The sequence below is a fragment of the Protopterus annectens genome, chromosome 8.part0, assembly GCF_019279795.1.
Source record: "Protopterus annectens isolate FY-2018-M chromosome 8.part0, PAN1.0, whole genome shotgun sequence".
In the NCBI taxonomy this organism is placed as follows: domain Eukaryota; kingdom Metazoa; phylum Chordata; order Ceratodontiformes; family Protopteridae; genus Protopterus; species Protopterus annectens.
In genome coordinates, this window is record NC_056741.1 from 1231604353 (window position 1) to 1231623787 (window position 19435).

Consider the following 19435-nt stretch of genomic DNA (forward strand, 5'->3'; position numbering starts at 1 on the left):
CTAGTCAAAACGTTGACTAGATGTGTGAATGCACAGTGGCAGTCACTGCACAGAACAACCGCAGTATTGAAGGTCAGCAATACAGGAAGCAGACAAATGACTTTCCACATTCCCGTTTTAGCCAAACCTCCATTCTACATTTTCGTGGTAAACCCAAATACCAGCTAAAAGTGTATATATCATCAGGGAAGATAGCAAAAATTAGGTTTCTGGGGCATTACGCCTAAGGGAGGAGCTCAACAGTTTGAGTTCCACGAGCTGGAAAAATTAGTAGAGTCAGATCCAAGGGCCAGATCTGAACCCAACAGTTGAGGAAGGAAAGAAAACGACATCTGTTTTATAAACATGCTTGAAGGGAATCCTGGTGCAGAATTTGCTGAGTTGTCTGTTCTGAAATGAGGCAAACATATCTACTTGACGTGCTCTCCACAACTGAAGACTTGGTACTAAATCTCCCAGCTTCCCTCACGATTGGAAATCTTAAAGTAGGTTCCCTAAGGCTTAAAGCAACTGATCCAAATCAGAACTGAATCCGCATATGAGTATACCAAGGACTTCCTGAACTAGGCCAAGAGGTACACAAGCTAAAACAGGGTAAATTTAAAATGGTTTCCAGCATCAACACTAAGAATCAATGTAGGACTGTCCAAACAAGAATTATAAGAAGCATTTCCAGCTCTTCCTCTCATCATCTCTATCACCATGATGAAAAAAACCAGAAAAAAGCAAAAAAATGCGCTTGCAGACGAAGAAAGCATCCACTGACCATGCATCCCTTCAAGTCTGAAACTTTGGGGGACTAGTGTTATCCCTTTCCCTTCTTCCAGCGAGACCTTCCTTATATATTTATATTTTTAATAAGAATACCCCAAATAGAGCAGGACTGTAAATTGCCCACTCTCATAACATGCCAAGAAAGGGTTTTCATCTTTTACTCAATTTAAGCTCCAAGAACTTCTCTTAAGGTTTTGCTATTAATCCTTGCCCAGGCAAAATACAAGATAACCACGTGCAGTTGGGCCGAAGGAAAAAAAAATGCAGAGTAAGAAATTCCTCTGAAGCACTTATGCACATGCATGCAATTTTCTTCAAACTCAGGTGATAACATATTGGTATTTAGACAATTCTAAACCCCCTTCAAGTCACCAGTAATGCACAAGACTATACACTTCTAAACTCATAATATGACCGCTATTTCTCAATGCAGCATTTCTGTCCAGACGTTTCAGACTTCACAGGTGAAATACATCAAACGTCTGACAGTGTGTGTCAAGAAAACTGAAGACAGGTAAGGGTGTCACCTCATTATGCTGGCAGTGTGCTGACATCCTTGAGGAACAGTCAGCCTGGGAGGGGGGGCTGCAGAGTACTCAATGGTCAGTTCTCAGAACAAGCCTGGACCTGCATTCCCCAAAGTTAGCACCACAAGAGACCAAAAAAGAATACCTTTCTTCCTCAAAAAGTGGTCTGGAGCCATTTTGAATTCTCCCAAACATACTGGGTAACAGAAAAACTTGAGAAGGGCATACAGTTAATTCTGGTAGAAGAAAGCCTGCGAGAGCTTCATCCACTGAGCTCAGCATGTGTGAAGTGCATGCACACTAAATCTTAAAGACTAGTTTTTTCTTAGCAGATTGATCTAACACAGGCTTTGCCTAGACAGTTACTTCTAGGCTGACAAACCAACAAAAGGGAAACCAGAGTATCCAAAGTCTTAAAAGTGGCCTTTTATCAAAAATTAACCAAAAGCAAAACCAACTGTTCTACTGCTGACTTGCTCATTACCACAGAATTTCAAACATACTTGGAACAAATTCAAGAAACTTACCCAAATAATCCTTTACTGTCAGCACAGATGAATTTAATACCTTTGCAGTGACAGAATTCTCCAATCCAAAGCTGTTCTTCTAGGGAGGATGCAGTTAAAACTACGACCTAGCATACCAATTAAAAGAAGTTAGCATTACACCCAAACTTATCACCATGTTCTAAAATTAAATCTCAGACTGTCAAATGCATTGGATTTAAAGTCTTCAGTGCAAACGCAAAATAAACTGGAAGGGGTAGGCCTGCAAATAGAGTACTAAAAAAATGAAGACACAAAGATGCTGGTAAAAAGCATCCATATAAATCACAAAAATACTGTTGCAAACTACACATCCATCTGATTAGCAAAGATGCCACCAGTCTGGCAGTTTGGAAAGTACAGTTGTGTAAGTAAACTTACCATAAAGTACAGTTTTGTACCTACCATAAATGTAGATGTCCGATAGGAATGCATCTGCAGTCCTTACAAATGGGTTGTCCTGTCGTCAGGCAGCCCTTCGGTCGGCCGGATTCCAAAGTCTGGGTCTGGCCTCGGCTGGTGTCGCACTTCACCCGACGTCATAGATGCAGTTCTTCGGGTATAAAGGCATCAGCCGACGCCATTTTCCTCTGTTTCTTGCCCCAGATGCCAGGTGCCCTCTTGTATGGCTAAATTTGGATAAATGCCAATGTTTCCAAATAGTAGAGAGCAAACACAAAAAATAAACATGTATGTACATATATACAAACAAATACACCATAATAGATCCCCCCCAGCTAGCTATAAGATGGGCAAATACCCTAGGAGTACCACAGAGGGGAAGGCGGGCGGGTAATCCTGACTGCAGATGCATTCCTATCGGACATCTACATTTATGGTAGGTACAAAAATGTACTATGTCCTTCAAGGATGCATCTGCAGTCCTTACAAATGGGTAGAATACCATAGCTAACCTAGGGGAGGAGGAAGAAGAAATTATGGTGTAGTTAGGATCCCTTGCAAAACAGCAGTGGCAAACCCTGCTCGGGATCTAGAGCATAAAGGTAAGTTATAATGCTTGGCAAATGTATGCACGGAGGTCCAAATAGCAGCCTCTATAATGTCCTTGGTAGCCACTCCTCGTAAGAAAGCTATGGTAGTGGCTGTAGCCCTTGTAGAGTGAGGCCTGATGTTCTCTGGAGTTTTCTTTCCATGGTAGGAGTAACAAAATCTAATTTCCTATCCACTTGGAGATTGTCTGTTTTGAAATTGCTTTTCCTTCCCTTCCTGTTGCATATGCTACCAGTAGCTGGTCAGTTTTTCTATTGCCCTTGGTCCTGTCCAGGTAGTAGCGTAACTGTCTATGTACATCCAAGGTATGCAACAGTCTTTCTCCCCTGTTCTGTGGGTTGGGGAAGAATGTAGGTAGGTGGATAGCCTGATTTAAAGATACTCTGGATACCACCTTAGGCATAAATGTAGGATTTGTTCTCATGGACACTAACTTGATGGAAGATCAGGAAGGGTTGCACTGCCATTAATGCCTGTAGTTCAGATACCCTTCTTGCTGAAGTGATTGCCAGCAGGAAAGCAGTTTTCCATGATAAGAGTTGTAATCCTGCTGTTGCTGCTGGTTCGAAAGGAGGAAGTGTCAATTTTTCTAGCACAAAGTTCAAGTCCCATGCTGGCAATGGTGGTTTCCTAGGAGATTTTACATTTTTAATTCCTCTCAGAAACTGCCTAAGCAGAGGATGCGAGAAGACAGGAGGATCAGAGCTGTATTCTGCAGAAATAGCTGATGCATGTATCTTGATGGAAGAATAGGACAGGCCTGTGTGGATGAGCTCTGCCAAGTATTCCAGGATGCTGGCTATGTTTACCTGTGACACATCTTCTCCCTTTGCAGTACTCCAAATGAGGTATCTTTTCCACTTTGCTACATAATTTTTCCGTGTTGAGGGTCTGTGAGCCTCAAGGATAATATCTTTAACCCTTTGTGATAAATTTGGGTTAATTGATTTTATGTAATGTTCCAGGTAGTCAGCTGCAGAGTTTTCAGGCTTGGATGCAGGATGTTGTAGTTGTTCTGTGTTAACAGCAATGGAACCAGGGGTAGTGTCCATATTTGTTCCCGAGACATGCTCCTTAGCAATGGGTACCAATGTTGTCTTGGCCAGTCTGGAGCTATCAGAATGATCCTTGGACGGTCCTCTTTGATCTTCAATAGTACCTTGTGCATCAAAGGAAGTGGTGGGAATGCATATGCTGTCAGATTTTTCCAACTGAAAGATAGAGAGTCCACTTTCCAAGCAAGTGGGTGGTACGTCCTTGTGCAGAATTTCTTTAGCTGGTGATGCGTGGGGATGCAAATAAGTCTATTTCTGGGAGTCCCCATTTTCTTGTGATGTCCTTGAAGATGTCCGGATGCAGCATCCATTCGTGAGCATCCGTGGTAGTCCTGCTTAATATGTCTGCTAGAATGTTTTCTTTTCCCGGAACAAACATTGCTTGTAACTGAATGTTGCAGCTCAGAGCCACATTCCATAGGTCCACTGCCATCCGGCATAGAGGGTATGAATGTGTGCCTCCCCTGTTTGTTGATGTACCACATTACTGTTGTATTGTCTGTCCTTATCAAATGACCTTTTTGGAGAAATGGTCTGAATGTCTGGATTGCCAATTTTACTGCCAGCATTTCCTTTAGATTTATGTGTAGGTGTAGCTGGTCTTGAGCCCATAAGCCATGTATGCATCTGTCCTGCATCTGGGCCCCCCAACCGAGGTCTGAGGCGTCCGTCGTGATGGTTTGGCTTGGTTAACTGCTGTGGAAGGGCAATCCTGTGTTTGACTGACAGGCCTGAGCCCACCAAAGGAACTCTTGCTTCAGGCATGGGATTATTGGAATTTTGGTTTCTAGGCTGTGCTTGTGCTGAGACCATAAATTCTTTAGGTACCACTGTAGCTTTCTCATATGTAGTCTGGCATGAGGGACCAGTATTATGCAGGATGCCATGAAGCCCAGGGCTTGTAGTACTTTTCTTGCTGTTAGATGGTTCTGTTTTGTTAATGCCAAGAAGTAGAGAGGTAGTTGCTCTTGCTTTTCTACAGTTAGGAATGCCATTTGCTTTGATGTGTCCAGTTCTGCACCCATAAAGGTTATTCTTTGGGATGGTATCAGCCTTGACTTTTATATTGACTGTATATCCCAGGGCCTGTAGCAGGTAAATGACTCTTTGTAAGTCTTTTATTAGCTTGTTTTTGTTGTCTGCTTGTATCAGGCAGTCGTCCAGGTAGGGGTAAATTTGGATTCCCTGGAGCCTGCAATGAGCAATTACTGATGCCAGGCAATTCATGAACACTCTGGGCGCAGTAGATAAGCCAAAGGGCAATGCTGAGAATTGATAATGCTCTGATCCTGCAAGAAATCTGAGGTATCTTCTGCAATTTGGTCGTATGGGGACGTGCAGGTATGCCTCCTTGAGATCTAGAGTTACCAGCCAAGACTCCTTGCCCAGCATGGAAAGAAGCTGCTGTAGAGTCAGCATTTTGAATTTTGGGACAATGAGAAATGTGTTTAAAGCGGACAAGTCGAGAATAGGTCTCCATTTGTTCTCTTTTCCTGGTACCAGGAAGAGTCTGGAGTAAAATCCCTTTCCTTGCTCCATAGATGGTATCTTTTCCACAGCTCTCATCCTTAATAATTGAGATATTTGTTTTAGAGCTTCTGTCTTTTGATTTGGAGGTAGGTTTGGCATTCCTCTCTTCCCTGGTAGGGTATGGAAGTGGAACCTGTATCCTTGGTCTATTGTCTGTAAAATCCACTTCTCTTGTGATGTAATGCCAGTTTATTGAGAATAAGGCTAGCCTTCCGCCTAAGGGTGCTTCTAGTTGTTCCCTGGTAGGCGGTGCCAGAGCCAAGTCAATGTGATTGTCCTGTTGCAGTGGTGGTGGCTGTGTCTGTGTCTGTGCCTCGCTGGTTGTTACCCTGCCACTGGTGTCCCCTGTAGGCACCCCTGGATTGGTTTCTGCCTCTTGATAGTCTATTCCTGCCTCTCTGTGCTTTAGAGGAGTCTGGAAAGGACCAATTTTTGGAGGGCCAGTTCCTGCTAAACCTTGGACGTTGGACCTGTAAGAAATCTTTGACTGTTTGTACAGATTTTGCCTTCTCCTCCATCTTCTTCAGTACCTGTTGTGCAGGAGAACCAAATAAATTGGCCTTGTCCATGGGAGCATCTAACAGTTTTGATTTGACATGGTCCGGTAAGGCCTGCTCTTTCAACCAGGCATGCCTTCTGATAACTGTGCCAGTCATGGCTGATCTAAAGGAAGCCTCCAGTGCATCATAGCCGCATTTTAAAGAATGGTTACTAACTTGCTGAATGTTATGTACCATTTCCTGAACATACTTCTTATCAAAAGGTTCATCAGAGGACAGTTTTTTAGTTAACTGGTCAAGCATATATTCTTGATATTGTATCATATGAAATTGACAGTTCAAGGCCCTAGCTGACAGTAGCAGAAGTGTAAACTTTTTTACCCCATCTCTCTAAGGATCTGGATTCCCTTTCAGAGGGGAGGGGATTTTTAGCAGAGGTAGTTGCTACAGCCTTAGGCCCCTGGGAGATAGTCTCGGGATCTGCAAAAGGAGCCTTGTATAAATGGTGATGTGTGTCCGGGACCCTGTAGTACCTATCGGGCTTAGCAGGGGCCGGAGGTAATGAATCAGGAGCAGTACAAGCATCATTAAATGCATCATCTACAACAGAAAGAACTGGAGGTATAGCTAAAGGCCTATGTTGTGGTAAATGCAAAAAGGTTCCAAGCCTTTTCCTGGAGTCTGAAAAATCTTGGCCCTGCCATTGAAATTGTTCTCTCATAGCATGCAAGGTTTCCCCAAAGGAAAATTCCTCAGGTGGAGAGGCAGAAGGGATGGACTCTTCAGCATCAGAGTCTTCGTAAGGGGAATAAGAATCCTCTGGAGGGTCTGTATTTTCTGAGTCATCAGAGGAATCATCTGTGGACACTGGCTCAGGGGGCTCTGCTCTAGGCCTCTTCTCTGGAGGTGGCTGAGAGGCCCTGTCTGGATGAGGTTGGGATCCCCGGATTAAAGAAATAAGATCCTCTGCCAAGGAAAGCATTTGGGAACTAGAGCTGGGCCTGTGAGAAGGGGTCTTGACAGGCACAGTTTTTGTAGCTTTAGCTGCTTTAGCCCTGGCGAAGGCCTTAATGGACATGGCTGCAGGAGGCCTAGCAAGCTCCACGTGCAGGAGTTGAGATATCCAAGGGGATAGTGTCAGATAATTCCTGAGAAACCACAACCGCAGGTTGGATTTCTGAAGCAGATTCCACCAGGTTTGAAGAGGCCTCGGTAGAAGGCATGTTTTCGGCTGAAGGAAGAACCGCTTGCTCGGTTTCAGCCGAGAGTCGCGGTTGGCTTAACCGCGGTTTCAGCCGAAACCACGGACCGCGAGTATCGGTCCTTTTCCTTGCGTTTTTTTGGTTGATTGTTAAGTCGGAGGATCCGACGGCATAATATAAGCAAAATCAGAGCCAAAAAACTGCTCAGCAAATTCCGACCGACGTCTAAGTGTCCGGCGGTTAAAAGAAACACAGGCTAGACAAGCTGCGACGTCGTGGTCTGGGCCTAAACAAGGTAAGCAGTAAGAGTGGAAATCTTTATGAGGTATTTGTTTCCCACAAGTTAAACAATTATTCACTTTTTCTGACATCGGCTGAGGCAAGAAAGAGTCCCCAACGGGGTACTTAGCTTTTTAGAAGTCTTCGAAGTAGTATTCGGTAGTAGTAATCTCTAGTTCTGACCGACCGGCACTTGCGAACAGCTTCTGCTTCAGGCGCCATGCGGCAAGAAAGACTGGGGAAAATGGCGTCGGCTGATGCCTTTATACCCGAAGAACTGCATCTATGACGTCGGGTGAAGTGCGACACCAGCCGAGGCCAGACCCAGACTTTGGAATCCGGCCGACCGAAGGGCTGCCTGACGACAGGACAACCCATTTGTAAGGACTGCAGATGCATCCTTGAAGGACATCAATAGATGTTCAAATAACTGTAGTAACCTTAGCTGTATGGGTTATATCCTACCACGGATAAACACAGCCAGCTTCCAAAACGTTATGGCAACATTCACAAGCCCAAACTGTCAGGCAGCTCGACCTGAGCTGACTAAAAGACAAGTTTCAACACCAAGCCCTTTGAAGCCTTCCTGCCCACAGATAAAAGGAAGCAGAGTCCTGAAAGGAGAATGCTAGGAACACAAAATAAATATCAGCGCCCTGGCATAAAAAAATCAAGCAGGATGGAGAGAGAGGGCCGTTAATGCAGTAGTGACCATTTTAACAAACCGTTACAGCAAGTTTGCTTACACAACTGTTCTAAGTTCATCATATTTATCAATGCAGCAGTAGCCTTAGCTTTGAGGATAGATTACCCTAGCATACTAAATTTAGTAAGTGTAAGGACAGGAGTCTAGGCGCCCTTGAAGAATGGTCTTGGCAAAGCCTGACCTGGACCTAGAAAAGGAATCAAGCTTACAGTGCTTTGTAGATGTAACAGAGGACCAAGCAGCAGCTTCTAGAATCCACCACTCTCCAAAAACCTATATTAAGTCAAGGCCTTGGTAAAGTGGGCCCTGACCCTGTCAGGAACATTTTTGTTATGGCAAGTATAACAAAAAGTAAAAGCCTTAGACAACCATTTGGTAAGTCTGTTTTGACACTGGTTGTCCCTTCTTACCTTCACAATAAATGAAAGATTTAATTTGTCAAGCTACTCCCCAGTCTCGTCTGTGGGCATGCAAGATACGGAGCATCCTTTCTCCCTCATTTTTTAAGATCAGGAAAGAAAATGGGGAGATGAATAATCTGACTTAAAAAAACTCAGATACCACTGTAGGCATAAAAGGAGGATTATTTCTCAAAGAAACAGCCTTTACGGAAAATGAGATAGGGTTGGCTCACCATAATAGGTTGCAACTCATCTTGCAGAGGTTAAGTTTTACTGGTTGCACCAAGAACCTCAAATCAGCCATGTTAGCCAGTTCAAATGGAATAAAATGTTAGCTTCTCCAACACAAAATTAAGAATGGGCCATGGGTTTACTTATAGGCCTCTTGTGCAAAACCCAATTCAAAAACTGTCTTGACATTAGCCTGCATTGAATGAGAAAGATACATGGGCAGAAATGTTGAAATGGCCAATAAATGGACATCGATACAAGAATACGGCCAAATAGGATAGTAACTACTGTATATAAAAAAAATTAGAAAAAAGAGCGAGCCTGAATGGGTGCTGATTATACATATGTTGGCATCAATTAGAAAACCTTTAACATTTGCTAACATGTTTTTCTTATAGCAGACTTTGTTAGTACCTGCTGCACATCCTCTGTAAACAGGTGCCTAAAAAGGCATTAAGACCATCATCCAGACAGTCAATTAAGAAATGAATACAGAGTGTATTAAACACCCATTTTTGCATGGGTAAAACCAGTCTGAGGAAGCTTCTGGTAAATCCTCTTACCATTTTCAGAAGTGAGAACCATGGCAACCTGGGCCAAAAGGGAGTCAACCACAATGGCCTTGGTAGATTCCTTATTGAATCTTCGTAAGTACCCTGGATATCAGCAGAAAGGGTATACAAAGCATACTGGAACATTCATGTCCAAGGAAAAAAGGCATCTGTCTTCCAGTCCTTCTTGCATGGAGTCCTGGTACAGGATCTTGCCAGTTGATTTTTCAGAGAACTAACTCTCCACAGATGGATCAAATCTTGGAAGACCATCTATTTTCCATTTGTGAGTGCATGCTCTGATCCTGCTCAGCTTGCCTACCACACAATTTTGCTGACAGAATGCCAGTAGAGTGAAGCTATATCCAAAGCCAACATGGCTAGTCTACAAAGGTACGACCCCCCCCCCAATCTCATTTATTTTCAATGTCTGTCCTTGGTCTTCCACACACCACGCGGTTTTATCCTCCTGAAACTGCTCCCCAAGGAACGTCTCAAGTGACTGCTTTGGAACAGAAGTGAAAAGGGAGGACTGGAGTCAAATATATTTGTCTCCACTAAATGGGCTCTCTTGACAAAGCCCAGCACTGGGACTTAAAGAAAGGGTGCTGGCGCTAGGACCAGACAGACTTCAGATACAACTCAATCTCTCATGTAGAGTCTTGCCATTAGAATTAACAGTCATGAGCCCCAAAGTCCAGAAGTACACCCTTGTAACGACAGAAGTTTGAGTAGAAAACCTTACAGATATAGACATACACCTGTTTTTCCTGTGGAGGAATAGCTCTTTGAACAGAGGTGTCTGGTTGACATCCCAGCAACCAAATCCTGTTTGAAGCAGTCAAGACTTTTGAATGTTCCCTTGGAATCCCAGCTTGTGTAACAGATCTCTCACCCAACTAAGAGTTAACCAAGTCAAACAAGTTGTCTAAATATGAAAAAGAAAATGCAACCTACAATGAGCCGTCACTGGAGCTAGACACTTTGTAAGCACTCGGTGCAGTGGACAGTCCAAAGGGTAAGGTAGAAAATAATAAAGTGATCCAGACAAAAAAAAAGCTAACCTCTAAAATCTGGATGAATAAGGATACAAGCATCTTAGTCTAGAGTTACCAGAAAACTTACAGAATGCGGTGGTAACTGGTTGTGAAGTGACATTTTGAATTTAGGCACCATCACAAAAAGCTTTAGGGAAAAAATCCTTAACTGGTCTCCAAGCGCTTTGACACCAGTGACATCACTGAATAAAAACCCTTTCTTACCTGGTAAGGAGAAATAGTTTCCATCAGTCTTTGAGGCAACATATGATCAAGAACTGGAGGAAGCAAAGGGTGATCTGAAGGATGAAGAATGACCCCCTGGAAAGCAGTAATTTCTTCTGCCATCTGCAGCCATGATGATCTTCATAACGTATTTGTCTGAAATTATCCGTTGCCGAAAACAAAAATGAAGACTCAGGCATTCTGAAAGAAAACAGGCCAGGGTGGGAGGGGGTCATAAGTTCTCGAATACTCAGACTTGGATGCACCTTGGTTTTGGAAAGTCAAGACACCTTTTTGAACACCCTCCCCTTTGCCATTTCTTTTTATATGTGTATTCAGTTGCAAATTGTTGAGCCGGTTTATTCTGCATTTTCCAAAAATGGTGCAAGTAGAGTATTTTTTACATTTTTTTGTTAAAGGGCTGAAAAATCTTGAGATTCCCTGGATCAGTTTACCCCTTTCACACTTTTTGATCACCTCTGCAGCAGATGGGCAAATACAGTTGTGTACACTTACCATAAATGTAGATGTTAGAGTGTATTCACTGTTGCAGTCATAACATTTGGGTTATCTGTCTGCAAGTAGCAGTCAGCCTGAATACCAGAGTCTTGGTATTTCCATGTCGGATGCTGTCACTTCTTCTATGACGTCAGGATGTCATGGGTATAAAACATGCAGCCAGTGCCATTACATGTCAGGAGCCCCCTAAATAGGAAGCAATTACATGGTGTGGAACACCCCCAGCAAAAATCAAATACCAATGATATAAAGTATGCCAAACAAAAAGGATAGGTAGAATTAAGGGGAAGTCATGGGGTTGGTGGGAGGGTAACCAGGACTGCAACGGTGAATATACTCGAGCATCTGCATTTATGGTAAGTGTACACAACTGTATTGTTTATGTTTCACTGTTGCAGTCATCACATTTGGGTTGATTCCCAAAGCTGAAGATGGGTGGAGGCAGTCAAGAAGCATTAGGGCTGGCAAGCAGACCCTGTAAGATTGCTGTAGCAAATCCATCTCTGGATTTAAAACAGATAGTTCAGTGGTAATGCTTGGTGAAGGTGTGTACAGCACTCCGGGATGTCCTTAGCAGGGACTCCCCTGAGAAATGCTGTAGAGATTGATGTAACCCTAGTGGAATGTGTTCTGATCCCTTGTGGGACAAGTTTCCCATGATGTTTGCAGCAGAAATTGATGCGGTGTGCTATCCATGTAGAAATGGTTTGCTTTCTGCCCCTGTAGCGAACCTGACTAGCAGCTGGTCAGATTTTCAGAAAGGTTTAGTCCTGTCCAGATAGAACCTAAGCTGCCTGTGCACGTTCAGGGAGTGCAGGATCCTTTCCCCTGTATTCTGAGGATTAGGGAAAAAGGTTGGCAAATGAATGGATTGGTTTAAAGCCACACTACACACCACTGTTGGCAAAAGTGATGGGGTAGTCCTGAGGGAACCCTCTCCGCATGCAAGATAATGAAGGGTTCCACAGCCATAAAAGCATGGAAGATAATTAAGGGTTCCCACAGCCATAAAGGCCTGCAATACAGACACTCTTCTTGCTGAAGTGATTGCTAGCAGTAAAGCTGTTTTCCAGGAGAGGAATTTAAACTCTGCTGAAGCTGCAGGTTCAAAGGGTGGAAGCATGAGTTTTTTCCCCAATATAAAGTTAAAGTCCCAGGCTGGAGTGGGAGCCCTCCTTGGAGGAGGGGGGGGTAGTCGTCTTAAATTTCTGGCTCCGCTCTAGAACTCTGACAAGAGTATGAGAGAAGATGGGTGGCTCAGCATTATAATGAGCTGAGATGGCAGAGGCATGAATCTTAATTGCCAAGAAGGATAGGCCTTTGTGGAACATTTCTGTTAAGTAATCTAGTATACGAGGTAAGCTGGGCACATTTCTATCCATTCCTTGAGACTGGCACCAAGAACAGTATCTTTTCCACTTTTCCGAATAGGATTTTCTAGTATTAGGCTTTTTTGCCTCCAGGAAGACATTCAGCACCTGTTTACTGAGGGTTCAGGGGATGAACCAGGCTACTAGGTTCAGGGTTTGTAACCGAGGACGCAAAATCTGGCCCTCCTGCTGGGACCAGCAGGGAGGGAGTCTGAGGCAGGTGCCAAGGTGGCAGTACTGTCAGACTGCGCAAAGGTGTGTAACAGTGCTGGCGTTGGCAGTCTGATGCTATCAGGATTGTCCTTGGCTTGTCCTGTTTTATCTTTAGTAGAACCTTCAAGAAAAGGGGCAGAGGGGAAAGGCATAGACTGACAGGTTTTCCCATGTAAAGGACAGAGCATTCTCTTTCCATGCTTGGCTGTGGGGAGTTCTGGTGCAATATTTGATCAACAAAGTTCTGAGTGGAAGCGAAGAGGTCCACCTCTGATGCCCCCCCACCTGTGGATCAGCTGCTAGAATGACTTTGGTTCCAGTTTCCACTTGTGCAGGTCCATTAGATTTCTGCTCAAGTCGTCTGCCAGTGAATTTAGTTTGCCTGGCAGGAATTGAGGTTGTAGGTGCACTTGGTTGCTCAAGGCTGTGTCCCACAGAGCCATGGCTAACCTGCAGAGTGGGTAGGAATGTGTTTCCCCCTGCTTGTTTATGTACCACATAACTGTGGTGCTGTCTGTCATTATCAATAGTTGCTCTGGAAGAATAAGGCGTTTTTAGGCTGTCAGTGCATTCTGTACAGCTAACATTTCTTTTTGACTGATATGCAGGTGCATTTGTGTTGGGCTCCATTTGTCTTAAATACCTTTGCCCGGCCATGTAAGCCCCCCATGCATAGACTGTTAGGGTTTGGGCGGCAAAGGGTAGAGTGAGAGGGAGTTCCTTTATTGTGGTAGCCGGCCTCTACCCACCAAAAACTCTGCCCTTTTGCAAGGGAAGATAGGAATCATTTTTTCCAGGTCCTGAGAAACTAGACACCAGAGACTTTTTAAGTACCAGTGAAGTTTCGTCATATGCAGTTTTGCATATGGAATTAGCAGAAAGCAAGAGGCCATGAACCCTAGGGCTTACAGTACTTTTCTTGCAAATAGCTGGGTTTTGGTGGCCAGTAGACTGAAGTAGCTTGCCAAATACATTTGTTTTTCTGGAATGAGGAATGCCATCTGGGAAGTTGTGTTCAAGCTTGCTCCAAGGAATACAATCTGTTGGCTGGGTACCTAATATGATTTCTTTTCACTGATGGTGTACCCCAGTGAAGTTAGAGGTGTCTCTACAAATGTTAGACGCTGGAGTAGCAAATCCTGACTGCCTGCCTGAATCAGGCAAGCGTGCAAGTATGTGTAAATTTTAATTTTTCTCTGCCTGCAATGGCTGCGGCTAGGCATCTTGTAAATACCCTGGGCGCAGTAGATAAGCCAAAAGGAAGTGCAGAGAATTGATAATGCATAGAGCCTGCTCTGAAACGTAGGCATTTCCTGCAAGATTCCCTTATAGGGATGTGCAGATAAGCTTCTTAAGTCTAGGGTGGCTAGCCAGGAGTCCTTGGCTAGCACATGAAGCAGCTGTTTGAGAGTAAGCATCTTGAACCTTGGAACCACCAGAAAGGTGTTGAGAATAGACAAATCCAGGATAGGGCACCAAGAGATTCCTTTCCTGGGGACCAGAAACAGTCTGGAGTAAAAATCTTGCCCTCTATGCTCTGCTGGGACAGGTCGAATACCCTTGATACTGAGTAAAGAAATTATTGCTTTTGGGCCTCTGCCCACTGGTTTGGGTGGAGGTCTGGCCATCCGCTTAGGGCTGGAAGTGGAAGTAGAATCTGTATCCCTGGGATACAATGCTCAAGACCCATCAGTCCTGGGTGATGTACTCCCAGTTTTTTGCATGCAGGGCAAGTTTTCCTCCTAAGGGTGCAAGCACTTGGACAAGGCTTGGAAGAATTTAGAAGTCATTGAGATTTTACCAAAGGATGTTGGCTTACTACTCCCTCTTTTAGAGGGGGAGCACTCCATTGTTTTAGATCTGTGCATACCCTAAGACTATAATCATGGTGGTATGCTGTCCCTGGGTTCGGACTGAGAAGGTCTGGGAGGGACCGGAAAGGACCAGCTTTTTGAAGGCCAATGCCTACTGAAACTAGGTGGCTCTACTTGTAGGAAATATTTAACAGTTTGCATAGTTTTAGCTTTTTTCTCCATCTTTTTGAGGGCTTCTGCTTTACTGCCAAACAGGCATTCTTGATTTAGTGGTGCATCTAGTAATTTTGCTTTGACATAGTCTGGCAAGGCATGTTCCCTTAAGCCAGGCATGCCTTCTAAGAACAGGCCCAGTGACAGCAGTCCTGCAAGATGCTTCTAAGGCATCAAAACCACATTGCAAAGTAGGCTTTCCAACTTGGTTAGCAGAATGCATTAACTCTTCTAAATCTTATGCACAATCAGGAGTCAACATAATTTTCTGTTTAATTAGCTCCATATGTTGCTCATACATTAACATATGAAGATGGCAATTTAAAGCCCAGATAGCAAGAGTAGCAAAGGTGTGCATCTTCTTACCCAATCTATTGAGAGCCCTAGAGTCCTCGTCCGAAGGGGTAGGGCTTTTGGCTATTGTAGCCTTAATGCCTTTAGGTCCCTGAGAAATGGTCTCTGGATCTGCAGTAGGATTCTTGGAAACATGTGGGAGTCAGGTACTCTGTAGTACCTGTCAGGTTTCCTGGCCGCTGGAGGCAAGTTATCAGGGGTAAGGCTGGATTCCAAGAAAACATAAGCTACAATCTCCAGAACAAGAGGTATAGCTAGAGGCCTGTGTTGAGGCAAGTCTAAAAATTCTGTGCGTCACTTTTTAGGCTGTGGGTATTCCTGGCATTCCTGGCATTCCCAGTGGAAATGCTCTCTTAAGGTATGGAAGGTTTCACTAAAAGAAAAGTCCTCTAGAAGGGAGGCAGACGTGATGGAATCCCTCTGCATCTGAATCATCATAGGAAGATAACAGAATGTCCTGGTAATCAGAGGAATCAGGGTTATCAGGCTCAAGGTATATAGAATCAGAAGGAAAATCAATCCTTTGTCTCAGAGGGGAAGGCTGGCTTCCCCTAGTTAAAGTTATTAGGTCTTCAGCCTTTCTAAGCATTTGTTTCCGTGGCATGTGAGCTTGAACATGCGCTGTGGTCGATTTTCTAGGTGAAGTGCGAACTCTGGGCATGAGAAACTCAGTTTTAGTCAAAAATGAAGATGTCGGTGTAGTACAAACATCAGAAGGTTGGAATACACCCACAGAAGACAGTGCCAGCACAGCTGCTCCAGACCCATCCAAGGTAGAGACATCTGCAGGTTCCATAGTCAAGGAAGCAACTCGCGGCATACCGGACTCCAAAAGGGTCTAAAGCAGAGGCCTACAAATCTGTAGAAGCAGGTATCAGGGGCTGCGAAGGCACCTCACTGAGTACTGGCCTATGCGGTCTTTCTCCTTATGTTTTTTCGGAAGATCGGTAGTCGGACGGCTTATCGAAGCCATTTCAGAATACGGAGAATGAGAAGAGAATTTAGTGACAAAAATAGCCTGACTACGAATAGTTCAGGCGTTGAACAGGCACAAAATCGACAGCGAGGAACATTGTGGTCTGGGCCTAAACAGATGGCACAGGAAGAATGAAAATCTCTGAGGTATTTGCTTTCCACAGGCAAGACAATTAACTTTTTCTGACATTGGTTAAAGCAAAAGAGGATCAACAATTGGATACTTATCTTTAGAAGACTTCAGGTATGAAACTATAAAAACAAAAATTTCAGAAGGCGGCCGACCAGCACTTGCTAACTGCTTTGGATACTGCACGGCAAGAAAGACTGATGTAATGGTGTTGGCTGCATGTTTTATACCAAGGACGTCCTGGCGTCATGGAAGGAGCAAAAGCATCCTACTTGAAAATCCCAAGACTCTGGTATTCAGGCCAACTGAGGGCTACCTGCGGGCAGATAACCCAAATGTGATGACTGCAACAGTAAATCATGAAGAAAATCTAAATACCTATCCAAAAGGAGAATTTAAAATCTCATTTTCAACATCTGAGAGGTCTTGAAAGGAAAGCAATCCAAACTTCCCTAAAATAGCACCAAGTTATTACAGCTCTGAATGAAGTATCCAAGTCACACTATAAACATTTAAGTATAAAAGAAAAGAAAAAAAATTACACACTCAATAACACATTCTATCTGTGTTGTCCACTTTCATTCTGCCTGAACTATTGGGTTCAAACAAGACCCTCAGATCAGAATCTACTTCCAAATCGCATCATGAATTCAGTAGCTCATCTCTTTACCCATATTACCCCACCAAACTAACACACCTCAGACCTTATTTAGGATACACAGGATCATAAGACATTACTAGGCATTTCAGCCAGAGGTCATTTCAAGCCTAGCTGTTCAATCGCAATACCATAGAAAGAAGAGTTGTGTAAAGTCTTACCATAACCATACATGTCCTCTTCCATGTTGCAGTATTCCAAACCCTTAGGTTATCCTCTGCTAGCTAGCAGAACATCTGGCGAGTATACAAAAGCTTATAATCACTGCTAGGTACATGGGATGTCTGACGTTTGCCGAAGGAGCGTGGGCCATAAAAAAGTGATGTCTACAAGTACCTTTTCTCAGAACTGAATGCCCCAGTAGGTCTCCAGTCCCAGGATAGTTGTACAAGTCCTGTGTCAAAGAAGGGATAGTTTTAATTGAAAAGGCACTAGGAGGGACAATGAATAATACAACACGAAAGAGAAAGAAATCTACGGTTATGGCAAGATTTTACACAATTACTCTATGTCCTTCTATTCTCGTGTTGCAATATTCCAACCCCTTGGGTGAGTGCCAAAGTTCAAAGGGAAGAGGAGGGGGAGGCATGGAACTCTTCTATGATACCATGTAGGAGTGCCCTAGCAAATTCTGCTCTTGATCTGGAGATATGATCCAAATCTTGTAGTGGTTCCTGAAGGTATGGACAGATGTCCATGTAGCTGCCACTAGAATGGAAGCAGTATCCAGTCCTTTAAAGAAGGCTCCAGATGAAGCCATGGCTCTTCTAGTACAGTGGGCCTTAATTTTTGAATGTAGATGTTTTCCATGGTAGGGTTAGCAAAGATATAGCCCTGGAAATCCAGGCAGAAATGGTCTATTTTGTCACTGATTTTACCAGACCAATGAGGTGAAACATAACTGCTCTGAATTCCTAATGGACTTGGGTCTTATCAAGGTAAAATCTAAGCTATCTGAACATCTAGGGAATACAAGACTCCTTTTCATTCTGGGGATGTGGGAAAAAGGTGGGCAGGTAAATACTTTGGTTTAAAGAGAACTTGGTCATCAGGGTCACTTTCATTGTGGAAAAGAAAGGGAGGCCACCAGGAGTGTTTTCCAAGTACAGTTTCAGGGATGCTGGTTCAAAGGAGTAAAAGTGAGCTTCCCTAAAATGTAGTTCAGGTCCTGTAGCGGTGGAACTGGTTTACTGGGGGAGGCTTGAGATGCAGTGCTCCATTGAAGAATACTTTTACAGGAAAACAGGATGCAAAGGGAGGGTCAAGAGGCAGACAATCTGAAGTAGCAACAAGGTGGGCCTTAAAGGAATATGCCATCCTTGCTTGCAAGAGTTCAAAGGACAGTACTAAGGGGACCTCACCTTGCAGTGGGTCCAGCTGTCTTTGCAGACATCACATGGATAATCTTTTCCATTTAGACAAATAAGATAGCCTAGTATTAGGATTTCTGGTTTCCTTCAGGACTGTTAGCACATCCTCACAATACTGATCCCTTACAAGCACCTTTACACTATTACCCACAAAGTTAGGTTCAGATTCCAGGTGGGGATGGATTAGGGGATCCCTTGTCCAGTGTGAGAAAGTCCACTCTGTCAGGTAACTTGTTATGATTGCCCCCTAACTAAACGCAAGAGGAGAGGGAACCAATCGTGTCTTGGCCTAAAGGGAATTACCAACAAGATTTTTGGTCTGTCACACTGGATTTTCAGTAGGACTTTTTGAAGGAGTGGGAAGGCAGGGAATGCATAAACTCCTCCTTCAAATTTATTGAGAAGGCGACCGTTACCCGCACTAGGAGAATGGGTACCCTGGTGCAAAACAGTGATAACTGTTAAGTGGGAAGGTAAACAGATTTGTGGTGGACCCCCATTTTTGGACAATGTCAAGGAACATACATCTGTGAAGCATCCATTAACGGGATTGCAACATGAACCTGCTCAGTGTCTACCTGAGTGTTCTGTGCTGGAGAGAGGAAAAACTGCCTGCAGGAGACACCCTGTTGGGCCACCAGTTCCCCAGGCTTGGAGTGCAAGTTTGTATAGCAAGTAGGATTTTGTTCCCCCTTGCTTGTTCACATACCATTGAACTGTAGTGCTGTCTTAAAAATTCCAGGGATCCTGGTTTTAGGCCATGTAGTAAAGCTCTCAAGGCAAACAAGACCGCTCTTATTTCCCTGACATTGATGTGCTCCCACCTGAAGGTGTCTGACCAGGTACCATGCACTCACAGACAGCTCCCGAAACAAGATCTGAGGCATCTGTGTACATCTCCTGAACTGGGGGAAGGGGTTTGTAAGGGGATAGGTATCTAAATACATAGATAACTCAAAATGCATACGGAAGGATGAAGACTTCAGAGCAGTGCCCCACTTTGAAATTTTATCGATAATAAAAAGTTAAGCTCTTTCATCCCTAAATAGCAGGGCTTCATCTGAACAAGTGACAGAAAATAAGTTACATACCTCATATCCGGTGCAGGTTAGAAATTAAGTATCTGTTAAAGTAAGCTATTAAAATGTTCTTAAAAAAAGATCAAAACCATGTAGCCTTTGAAATTGTACATCAGAAATAAGATCAAATATTTTAAATGGTATTTAAAAAATTCTGTATGCACCC

At 43.8% G+C, this 19435-nt stretch overlaps 1 protein-coding gene across 1 annotated transcript in view; it reads right to left on the reverse strand.

Annotated features, from left to right (window-relative positions):
* The window catches only part of UBA1 (ubiquitin like modifier activating enzyme 1), a 2903587-nt gene that overhangs the window by 2335858 nt on the left and 548294 nt on the right, over positions 1-19435 (reverse strand). The window contains exon 6 of the mRNA XM_044080725.1: positions 1829-1935. Within this exon, the coding sequence (XP_043936660.1) occupies positions 1829-1935 (107 nt within the window). The remainder of the gene's footprint in view (positions 1-1828; positions 1936-19435) is intronic.